Source organism: Protopterus annectens, chromosome 2.part1 (genome assembly GCF_019279795.1).
Source record: "Protopterus annectens isolate FY-2018-M chromosome 2.part1, PAN1.0, whole genome shotgun sequence".
Classification (NCBI taxonomy): domain Eukaryota; kingdom Metazoa; phylum Chordata; order Ceratodontiformes; family Protopteridae; genus Protopterus; species Protopterus annectens.
The window spans coordinates 492,257,569-492,270,493 of NC_056729.1; the positions used below are offsets into that span (position 1 = coordinate 492,257,569).

General features: G+C 39.7%; 1 protein-coding gene across 2 annotated transcripts in view; it reads right to left on the reverse strand.

The window, feature by feature from the left end:
* The window catches only part of NAT8L (N-acetyltransferase 8 like), a 529,875-nt gene that overhangs the window by 364,125 nt on the left and 152,825 nt on the right, over positions 1-12,925 (reverse strand). The window contains exon 2 of one of the 2 annotated variants that reach the window (XM_044062289.1): positions 5,397-5,561. The exons of the other annotated variant lie outside the window; for it this stretch is intronic. Within the exon in view, the coding sequence (XP_043918224.1) occupies positions 5,397-5,561 (165 nt within the window). The remainder of the gene's footprint in view (positions 1-5,396; positions 5,562-12,925) is intronic. 2 annotated transcript variants of the gene reach the window in all.

Consider the following 12,925-nt stretch of genomic DNA (forward strand, 5'->3'; position numbering starts at 1 on the left):
AGATGTTATGGGTACACCAGCTGGCTGGCTGCTGGAATGGCTAGCTGGCTGGCTGCTGGAATGGCTAGCTAGCTGGCTGCTGAAGTGGCTAGCTGGTTGGTGGGAGTAGCCAGTTGGATAGATGAATGGTTGGATGGATGGATGGATGGATGGATGGATGGATGGATGGATGGATGGATGGATGGATGGATGGGTGGATGGATGGATGGATGGATGGATGGATGGATGGATGGATGGATGGATGGATGGATGGATGGATGGAATGCTGGCTGGATGACTGGCTGGATGGATGAATGAATGGATGGATGGCTGGGTGGATGAATGAATGGCTGGCTGGATGAATGGATGGATGGCTAGATTGCTGGCTGGATGGCTGGCTGGATGACTGGCCAAATGGCTGGATGGATGACTGGCTGGTTGGCTGGATGACTGGCTGGATGGATGAATGGCTGGCTGGCTGAATGAATGGCTGGCTGGCTGAATAGATAGATGGCTGGCTGGATGGATGAATGAATGAATGGATGGCTGGATTGCTGGCTGGATGGATGAATGGATGACTGGCTGGATGGATGAATGGCTGGCTGGCTGACTAGATGAAGGGATGGATGGATGGATGGCTTGGCGGTTAGGAAGAAAAAAAAAGGAAATCTCATTTTTTTTCTTTAGTGGCTGTAGAAGCACTAAAAGCAAACTGCTCTACAGCAGCGATCTTTGTAGGGCTTTTTCTCCACCAATCCTCACCCCCTTCATGAACTGCAGTCAATTGCTGCATGATTTAAAACACCCGGACCTAACAGGGAATAGCTCGGTCTGCAGGCTCGGGTTGGTGACGTAACTGAATTGTCGTGGAAAAGCCGGAAGTAATTGCAACATTTCCATGGCGATTGAAAAGCAGGACTTTTCAAGTCCCACTACTTTGCACAGCGGGCAACAGGATGAGGCAGCACAATCTGTGAGTGTCCTGCTGATACAGGGATGGGTGGTAACCTTATCTTTGCCATGAGCTTTACAAATCATGGCACTGCTACAGTTAATTTGTGATGATTCATCCTTTGTCATGAGTTCCAGATGAAAACCCACATTTTGAATACTATGAATAGAAACTCATAAAAATGCATTCTGAAGGCAGCAAAGAACCACATTGCCTATTCTGTCTGCTCATTTCCCTACCTTCTATGTAAGCTATAGGTCCTACTTAGACAACATAGCATCCTGTTCTTTTTCCCCAATCAAGGTAATACCTTACGTCTGTCTCATGTTTTCTTTGACTATGTCACTGTTTTAGATGTTACCAAATCAGCCACCCTCCATTCGAAAAAATACCTGCTTGTATCCCCTTATGCACCCTAAGCCTTACAATTGTGTCATTTTGTTCTCCTACCTCTTTTTTGAAAAAGTATGTCCACTATGACTTTGTAGATTCCTTCATCTACCTAAACATATACATCATATCCCTCATCTGCCTCACTTATTCAAAACTGCACGCATTAAGCTATAATAATTTTGCTTTATATGGCTTCTGCTGAAGCATATGCAAACATTTTTGCTGTACTACTCTGTTCTATCATATCCTATTAAAAATAAGATTATAGAAATGCAGATAGTATGCCACATGGAGACCTGCCAACTGTCAGTGGAAAAGGATAAGACCTTCCTTCATTTTCTACTGTTAATGCCTCTTCCAATGTATGTCTATATTCCATCTGCACTCTTAGTTATTTGTTATACTGCTTACTTATCTTCTGATCATTTCACTAGGAGTCCCCAAGAAATATTTCCACTTTTGCTGCTCAAATTTTCAGCAATTCTAAACTAGCAATATTACACACCGAACATGCCTTGTTGAGCCTGCTGCTAAAAGACTTGCTCTCAATATACGTGGCTTACTCTGGTGTAAGCCTGCTTTAAAGATAGTTACTTCACTTAGAATAAGTTTTTTGTAATTTGTCACTACACTGACTGCTGACTAAAAATAATACATTAGCCATAAAGAATCAACAATCATTTCTGGAGATCATTTGGAGGAAGCAGAAAGCAATGTAAAAATTAATTAGTGATATACACAAGCAAACAGATTTTCAAGAACCATAAACATAGTGACATACACAAGCAGACATATTTTCAAGAACCATTAACAGAGAATGCAAAAAATTCTTAAAAAGACGCAGTATCTGTACCAATGTACACATGGCTCAAAAAACTAAGTGCTTCTATTTCTGACTGTAGCTGTTTCATAAAGAGAAATACTTCTGTACTGTCCCAAAACAGCTCAGAAGACCACAAGAGCACTTCTGAGGCACATATCTCTGTTCTGTGGACTGGGGCTCCAGCCATTCAGGGGACCATATTCTTACTGCTTACTAATCCCCACCTATGAAGCAATAAGTAATGCTCTTCATAGAAACTGTGTTTCTACATATGAAATGATACCTGAAGTTAGTGAAAGGCATAGCGATTCAACTACCACATGGCAACCAGTGGCATTCTGGTCAACTACAATTATTTTTGTTGACCAGGTTGGCCCCTCTGGGCACATTTTCAGAGGGGACCCAGGAAAAGAACAAAACCATTCAGTAGAAAAACCTTGCACAGATTTAGCATACAAAATGAATAAGCAAAAAGCATTAGCAGATAATAGCTGGAAGCCATATGCAGGTATATATATATATATATATATATATATATATATATATATATATATATATATATGTGGTCCAGATGACATACCTGTGGAAGCATAGCATGGAGGTGTTTAGGTGATATATATATATATATATATATATATATATATATATATATATATATATATATATATAGATATATATGTGGTCCAGATGACATACCTGTGGAAGCATGGAGGTGTTTAGGTGAAATGGCAGTGCAGTTTTTAACTAGATTGCTTAATGAAATCTTGGAAAGTGAGAGGATGCCTGAGGAATGGAGAAAAAGTGTTTTGGTACCGATTTTTAAGAATAAGGGTGATGTGCAGAGCTGTAGTAACTACAGAGGGATTAAACTGATCAGTCACAGCATGAAGTTATGGGAAAGAGTAGTGGAAGCTAGGTTAAGAAGGGAGGTGATGATTAGTGATCAGCAGTATGGTTTCATGCCAGGAAAGAGCACTACAGATGCGATGTTTGCTCTGAAAGTGTTGATGGAGAAGTACAGAGAAGGTAAGAAGGAGTTGCATTGTGTCTTTGTGGATTTAGAGAAAGCATATGACAGGGTGCCTAGAGAGGAGTTGTGGTATTGTATGAGGAAGTCGGGTGCGTCAGAAAAGTATGTAAGAGTGGTACAGGATATGTACAAGGGTAGTGTGACAGCGGTGAGGTCTGCGGTGGGAGTGACGGATGCATTTAAGGTGGAGGTGGGATTACATCAAGAATCAGCTTTGAGCCCTTTCTTATTTGCAATGGTGATGGACAGGTTGACAGATGAGATCAGACAGGAGTCCTCGTGGACTATGATGTTTGCAGATGACATTGTGATCTGTAGTGAGAGTAGGGAACAGGTGGAGAAGACCCTGGAGAGGTGGAGATATGCTCTAGAGAGAAGAGGAATGAAGGTCAGCAGGACTAAGACAGAATATTTGTGTGTGAATGAGAGGGAGGATAGAGGAATGGTGAGAATGCAGGGAGTAGAGGTGGCGAAGGTGAATGAGTTTAAGTACTTGGGATCAACAGTTCAGAGTAATGGTGAGTGTGGAAGAGAGGTGAAGAAGAGAGTACAGGCAGGATGAAGTGGGTGGAGAACAGTGTCAGGAGTGATTTGTGACAAAGTAGTACCAGTAAGAGTGAAAGGGAAGATCTACAAGACGGTAGTGAGACCAGCTATGTTATATGTGTTGGAGACAGTGGCATTGACAAAAAGGCAGGAGTCAGAGCTGGATTTGGCAGAGTTAAAGATGTTAAGATTTGCACTGGGTGTGACGGGGATGGACAGGATTAGGAATAAGTATATTAGAGGGTCAGCCCAGGTTGGAAGGTTTGGAGACAAAGCCAGAGAGGCAAGATTACGTTGGTTTGGACATATGCTGAGGAGGGATGCAGAGTATATTGGGAAAAAGATGCTAAGGATGAAGTTGCCAGGTAACAGGAAAAGATGAAGGCCTAAGATAAGGTTTATGGATGTGGTGAGAGAGGGCATGTAGGTGGTTGGTGTGACAGAGCAAGATGCAGAGGACAGGAAGAAATGGAAACAGTTGATCTGCTGTGGCGACCCCTAACAAGGGCAGATGAAAGAAGAAGAGGAAGATATACGTGAATACTTACAGTACTGAAGAACAAGCAGAACATATTCATTGAGTTATACTGCATAAACAACCTTCTGAAATAAAAGTTCTCTGCATACACTGCCGTTATTAACATTGCACACATTATTTATCACATCCCTACAGTGCGCTGCTTCATTTCATTCAATTTCCAGCAATTTTAATACTCCTACCATGGGAATATCTGTCACCTGCTTGTTGGTGTTCACCAATCACCTATAATGACTTATTTGTTCCAGTTGGGTGACAACTTCCAACTCTGTCTGTTCTTTGCTGGTGGAAGTCAGGATCAAGCATGGCACCTACTACCATATGCAGGTCTACAAGGTCCCTACTTATCTTGAGTGATGGTCCTTTTCTGTGGCCAGGAATTAGGTGGAATGGTTGGCAAAGGCATGATAAGCCACAATTTTCAAGGTATGCTCCTGCCTGCTGAATCCTGCAACTCTACAGCTGTTACTTACTGACGTTCTAGTCCTCAGTCTCCTCAGAGATATCAATGGTATCAGAAGTGATGAGGACTAACCCACTCTGTACCTCCTACCAAAGGACAGAAACATCACACTTCTATTTCTCATGTCCCTGGACAGCCCTCAAACAGTGGGCTATTTATTATTCAAACCTGGGTCACTTGTAATACAGAAAAGGGTGTTTCAGCATTTTCTAGCAGCTACATAAAATTCACAGCACACATCACCTACATTCAGCTATGTCTGAACTCTCACCCTTTCAAACTGAGCACTACATAAGACAATGTTTAAACAGCAACTTTTTTTTGTTTTTAGAAATAAAGTCCGCAGACAGCATGGATGTGCCTCAGAAAAATATCATATCTGCAGCAGACATATTTCTTCACTAAACACTTTATTGCAACTGTACTGGAGTCTGATCACCTACACAGTTGCCCTTCCAAATACTGTTTAATTACATTTTCTTTCTCCCCAAATTAATTCATTATTATATGGCAGCACCCTACCTAACAATCTGTGTCAGCATACCAGTTCTGGAATATTACATAGAGATTAACAGCTGACAATGTTAGCTATGTTAGCATAACCAACATATAACAAACAGTTAAAATTCTGTATACTGTTTTTATTAAAGTCGAAAAAAACAACAAGCTTACCTGCTGGTTTCATGTAATACTGCTCTATATCAGACATGTCTGTATGCAGCACGTGCTCGAGATAGCCAAGGATAACTTTCCTACTGAAGTAGTACCTCAGACCCATCAGAATAATGGGCACACAGCAGCTCAGCAGCAAGGACTTGGTGATAACAAAACACATTACTATGGAGATAAGGGAAAGAAATAAACGATACCTGTCAGAAAAGAGAATCAAGTGTTGATTTCGGAGAAAAAAATCCCAAACAGAAAACAGATACAGCAGTCAGACTGGAACAAAATGGTGGTTATGATCATATTACAACTCCAAAATAATTCAAGGAACAAAATGCCAGATACACTTTTGATTTAAAAATCAGAAATATTTCTCTGCACTAATGTTTTCGGCCTTCACTGCATTAAATACTGGCAAAATTAATTGTTTTAAATTAAACTCCTTTTCCTTTCTAAACTCTGCTTTGCAACAAAACCTACTTGTATATGTATTAGATTTAATCCTGCCTTTTCCTTGGATCAATACTGTGCTATGGTTGCAGGTAAGTATGGATTTGATGGCATCCACATCATGCAATGACCGACTGACCTCATCCTTTTCCTTTCCTCCTTTACTAGAAAGGGAAGCTGTAGCACATCATTCTCCATGAAAATGATGCTGTATTACAGCATTTCCATGGGTTTAAGTATAGTTTCTGGTACATTATCTCCACAGGCCAGTGATAAATTTCTAAAATGTAAACACGTTTGCCACTTCACTGGCAGACCTATAAAATATGATGAATAGAGTAAATTCACTTCCTTAACTCAGGACAGTGTTGATGTGCTTTTGCTTAATGTCTATCATACTGTAGTTATTAGTGTGCATTCCTAGCATTTTTAATACTCCTACCCTTATAAATGAGGCCACATTTTCTTAATGGGAATATTCTTAAATACAACCATTAAGAAAGTGCACTGCTTCAGAAACCTGTTGATTAGAAATTCTCCTTTGTATATAATTTTTGCTCAACTAGTGATCATTGTATTTTATACATAAGGCTGCCATATTAATGATAATGAATTAATCTTTACAATACAACTAATTATACATATATTTGTGGAGTTTATATTTAAATAATTGTGGAAGTAAGTCAAAGGGTCTTTGCACTGTAAATTGTTTTAAACAATTTGTGTTGTAATACTGTACTTTTTCCTCATGTGGCCACATCTTTGTTTATACCCATTTATTCAGTTTGTGGGGTGAAAAGGTTTTATTGATAGTGTCACATTTTTTTTTTATTTGTACTTCAGAAAAGTGCACTGATAATTAATTCAGAATGGTTCTAGCAAGTTTGGTAAATAATGTTCACACTCTCCAGGTTTCTCTATGGTGAAGTTTGAGAACATAAGGGATAAAGTCTATCCATTGAGTAGGGTACAGAACAAATCTCTGAAAAATACTATATTTAACTTTAAATGGCATTTATTGTTGCTTGGCTTGATATTTTTTGTTTTCATGTAGAAACATTTCAAAAATGAGGATGAATTAAAATTGAAATGGCAGTAACACTGTAGCCTGAAAGAAGTAAAACATCTGCATTAGAATGATGGTCAGAGACGGCAGATATGTTTAAATCTTAGATTTCAAAGTACTATTCTGCGATTTGAAAAATAATTCTTGCATTTCAAAAGCAATTCTGAGATGTGGGAGGCAATGTACTATAACTGAATGCATCCAAGGTATGCGATATAGAAGAACACATTCTAACCTTTCCATAGCTTTATATCTGGCAACTGACTTGTAGTACTATCTACAATACCATCATCTTCTTTCTTTGGCTCTTACCCCCATTCTTCTGGGTACCTTGGCCAGTAATGCAGGACCTGTCGGTTTCTGCCTTCATGCCGTCGCTTAGGGTAGTTTGTCCACATGCGTTTTATTCATTAATCAGTCTCTCTCAAGCCCAAGTCAAAAGTTTGAAGAGGAGCATAAATAAGGTGATACAGAAACATGCTAATGTCTTTGTAGAATCCCCCTTCTTATCCCCTCTCTTCTGGCACACCACTTAGCCTCCGCTACATGGTGAGCAGACAGTATTTTGCTAATGACCTTTCCACAAAGTGCAGCTCATGGAACTCTTTCCCCACGCCATCTCCAAATCTGCTCCATTTCAGAAACAAGGCTACAGTGCCATAGAAGCTAAACTTCCTTTTGCAAACCCCCCCCCCCCCCATAATGCCAGAATAGCCAATGAACAAGAAATTTATGTTGAAATGCAAAGTGTTGCCACACTATGGAGCAGCTGAGTCACAGATAAATGTATCCAGCTTCCTATGTCAGCTGATATTTACCAAATTAATTCCATGGTAGCTGTGCAAATGATGATGCTTACTCTCAGGAAAGAAAAATATAAACATTAAAACAGTTTTAAATATAAATAAATAAATGATAAAACAAACTTTTGGAAACATTTCATGCAACATGCATATCAATCAAAATACACAAAAGCAATTCTAAATACATAACACAAAATGATATGTAGGCCTTTTTGTGATTTCAGTACTCTTAGAAGTGGTATGTTGGTGCAATCCCATAAGAGTAAACACCAGAGAAGATCTTAAATAATACATATACATGGACTACAAAAGGGGCTGCATTCAGGCAGCTGTCTGTATTTGCCTGAAAAATAAAGTATTTCTTGCACAGCTCTGAAAGCAGTGCACCTACCCAACAACAGTACTCTGTAACTGCTTCTGTTACTGTGGTATAAACAGCAGGGTTTGAAATCTGCATGATTTCAGAAGTCTTGCACTCTGAAGAAAACATATACTCGATGTCAGTTGATTTGTTTTTCTGTATTTTATGAAAGCTACTGCGGACTGCTAACATATTTGGTGATCATTCTAACCAGAAGTGAAAACTTGCATCATGACTTACAACTAAACTTCTGTTACTGGCTCACAGGACATATCTGCACCTCAGTCCATGATGCTGAAGCTCCAGATTTCATGCTGGACTGAGCACAAGACAGGATATAGCCGAGGGTAAAATTATGCTTCATTCAAGGCAAAGCCCCCCATACCTGGAAAGGAAAGAGGCTAATCAGCCTTGTCTGGTAAATGTCAGTAAAAACTAAGTTGTCATTGGCAGTATAGCTCACATGAGGGAGATGGAGTGCATACACTCATCTATTAAAAAAGTTGCATAAAAGTAAAACACAGATCCCCATCAACCAGTCTTTAAGAACCTCAGCCTTTAGCACATTCCCCCATACAGTGGATATAAAAAGTGTACACACCCCTGTTAAAATGTCAAGTTTTTGTGATATAAAAAAATGAGACCACAATAAATAATTTCAAAACTTTTTCCACCTTTAATGTGACCTGTAACCTGTACAATTCAATTGAAAAACAAATCTGTTAGGAGAAAAAATATAAAAAATAAAAAACGTACAATAAGCTGGTTGCATAAGTGTGCACACCCTTAAACTAATACTTTGTTGAAGCATTTTTGGATTTAATTACAGCATTCAGTCTTCTTGGGTACACACCTGCCATCAATTAAAGAGATTCTGATTAACCCGATATAAAGTTCTGCTGTCCTAGTAGTATTTTCCTGACATTTACTCAGTCGCCTGTTACAGCAAAAGTCATGGTTCGCAGAGAGCTTACAAAGCATCAACGGGATCTCATTGTTGAAAGGTATCAGTCAGGAGAAGAGTACAAAAAAATGTCCACAGCATTGGATATACCCTGGAACAGAGTGAAGACAGTCATCAAAAAGTGGAGAAAATATGGGACACCAGTGACGTTGCAAAGAACTGGACGTCCCTCCAAAACTGATGAAAAGACAAGACGAAAACTAGTCAGAGAGGCTGCCAAAAGACCTACAGCAACACTGAAGGAGCTGCAGGAATTTCTGGCAAGTACTGGTTGTGTACTACATGTGACAACAATCTCCCATATTTTCCATATGTCTGGTCTATGGGGTAGGGTTGCAAGACAGCAGCCTTTTCTTACACAGAAAAACATCCAGGCCAGGGTAAAATTTGCAAAACAATACATTGTCTCCCAAAAGCATGTGGGAAAATGTGTTATGGTCTGATGAGACCAAGCTTGAACTTTCTGGCCACAATTCCAAAAGTACGTTTGGCATAAAAACAACACTTCTCATCACCAAAAGAACACCATCCCCACGGTGAAGCATGGTGGTGGTAGCATCATGCTTTGGGGTTGCTTTTCTTCAGCTGGAACTGGGCCTTTAGTCAAGGTGGAGGAAACTATAAACAGTTCCAAATACAAGTCACTTTTGGCCCAAAACCTACAGGCGTCTGCTAGAAAGCTGTAGATGAAGAGGAATTCCACCTTTCAACACGAAAATGGCCCCAAGCATACATTCAAATCAAGAAAAGAATGGCTTCACCAGAAGAAAATTAAAGTTTTGGAATGACCCAGCCAGAACCCAGACCTAAATACAATAGAAAATCTGTAGGGTGACGAAGAGGGCTGTGCACAAGAGATGCCCTCACAATCTGACAGATTTGGAGCACTTTTGTAAAGAAGAGTAGGCAAATATTGCCAAGTCAAGATGTGTCAAGCTAATAGACTCCTACCCAAGAAGACTGAACTCTGTAATTAAATCAAAAGGCGCTTCAACAAAGTATCAGTTTAAGGGTGTGCACACTTATGCAACCAGCTTATTGTACGTTTTTTATTTTTTTATATTTTGTCCACTAACAGATTTGTTTGTTTTTCAATTGAATTGTGCAGGTTATAGGTCACATTAAAGGTGGGAAAAGTTTTGAAATTATTTATTGTGGTCTCATTTTTATATCAAAAAAACCTGGCATTTTAACAGGGGGGTATACACTTTTTATATCCACTGTATGTATACACATTAACACTGCTAGGCTGTTGATTACTGACTGGTAGTCCCAGGCCACTTAGCATGCTAAACTTCATGGTACATGGCAGTAGAGTAAGGAAAGTGTACTACTGATAGCATACAGAGCCAAGAGGATTTAAAAAAGCTTCAAAAGATGGCGTATAGAGGCGGGTGGGGAAAAAAAGCCTAAAAATCAGCTTATTTAGGAATTAAGCACCAAATGCTTCTTTCTGTGTTTTTTTTTTTTTTTTCCTGCAGCACACAAGTCAAATGTGAGTGCATGCACCGCTTAAAACAAGCAGGACATAACCTATATTCCTGTCAATTGATAATGAAGTTCAGTGAAGTAGGAGATCTGACACCGAACCATTGTTTGATGTAAAATACTGACAAATTCACACTTAGTAGCTCTTAGAGTGACACATGCAGATATTTTATCACTGCTGCAACTTTATTAACATGCAAATATTCAAAACATGGCTAAGTGAGAGTAATATTTGCCTCTAAATACAAAATAAGTGTGTAATCTGAGACTCAACAAGTAGGGAAATGCTCTTAGTCTGTATAATGGTTTAATGCATAAAACATTTGCTTTCTGTAATCTTACAATGTGCTTATTTCTTTCATTCTTAGTAAAGATTAAGACTGTCAGGTTTTTCACTGTTTTGCCATATGTATATATATTTTTTCTCTTTGGTATACCCTGGAGAGGTGGAGATATGCTCTAGAGAGGAGAGGAATGAAGGTCAGTAGGACTAAGACAGAATATATGTGTGTGAATGAGAGGGAGGATAGAGGAATGGTGAGAATGCAGGGAGTAGAGTTGGCGAAGGTGGATGAGTTTAAGTACTTGGGGTCAATAGTTCAGAGTAACGGTGAGTGTGGAAGAGAGGTGAAGAAGAGAGTACAGGCAGGGTGGAATGGGTGGAGAAGAGTGTCAGGAGTGATTTGTGACAGACGGGTACCAGTAAGAGTGAAAAGGAAGGTCTACAAGAGGGAAGGGGGACCAGCTATGTTGTATGGGTTGGAGACAGTGGCATTAACAAAAAGGAAGGAGTCACAGCTGGAAGTGGCAGAGTTAAAGATGTTAAGATTTGCACTGGATGTGACACGGATGGACAGGATTAGGAGTCAGTATATTAGAGGGTCAGCTCAGGTTGGACAGTCTGGAGACAAAGTCAGAGAGGCGAGATTGCGTTGGTTTGGACATGTGCTGAAGAGGGATGCTGGGTATACTGGGAAAAGAATGCTAAGGATGGAGCTGCCAGGTAAGAAAAGAGGAAGGCCTAAGATAAGGTTTATGGATGTGGTGAGAGAGGACATGCAGGTGGTTGGTGTGACAGAACAAGATGAAGAGGACTGGAAGAAATGGAAACAGATGATCCACTGTGGCGACCCCTAATGGGAACAGCCGAAAGAGAAGAAGTATTTTGTAAAATTATGTCTTCACTGTAAAATTAATTCATATTACTCTGTGATCCAGGGTCATGACTGAAAACGGTCAACAGACTAGTTCACCCACCCAAACAACAAACAGTAATAAATAGTTAATTTGCTTCTTCACACTTACCATTCCCTATAGAAAGGACCTCCTTTCACACTGCCAGCACATTGTTCTTCCTAGGAGAGTAAATAAACTAACCCTTGCACAAGGTTCACAAAAAAAATGAAGCACTACAGTATCACACAGGATATATACACACACACACACACACATACATACATATATATATATATATATATATATATATATACATATACATATATATATAATATATATATATATATATATATATATATATATATATATATATATATATATATATATATATATATATATATATATATATAGGTTCATAGCTAGGTACTAGGCTATCGGCCCAAGGGCCTCAGTAAACCTAGCCAACAAGGTTCCCTGGCTTACGCCACCCAAGAAAGTTATTTTCCTGTGCCCCTGTCGAGCAGAGCCACAGAAGTGATCCCCGGGGTGTATTTTCTATTTCCCATCCACTTATCAAGATTTTTCTTGAAGACTGCTAATAAGGAACTTTGCTTGACATAGATGGGTAGCTTGTTCCAGAGTATGAGAAGTCTCTGGGACAGGAATCTATCCCTCCAGCATGCCTTGTTTATTGTGTTGACAAGGTTTAGGTCCCTAGAGCGTGTAGCTCGGAGGGATTGGGATTTCTTTAGTTGTAGCATGTCCAACAACTCTGGCTTTGACATAGCTTTATATGTTAGGCAGAGATCACCTCAGAGTAGGCGATATGCTAAGGAGTAAAGCTGGAGTTTTTTTGAGACGGTCAGTGTAGGGCATATGTTTGAGACCAGTAATCCTCTTTGTGAGGTACTTCTGCAGCCTTTCCAGCTGCTGCAGATGTCTTGTGAGGTCCATTCCAAAAGGGGCGTTGTACTCTATAATGGGTCTAATGAGTGTCAAGTAGAGGGGAACAATGACCTCTTTTTTCCTAGATGAGAACACTTTTGTGATGAGATGTGCCATATAGAAGGATTTCCTGACAACTGTGGCGATGTGATTATCAAAGGAGAGACTACTGTCCACCTGGGTCCCCAGGTCTCTTATCACACATTCGGCATTAAGTAGACTGCCACCTATGCGGCAGTTCATGGGTACAGAGTTTTTACCAAAGGGGATGACAATGCACTT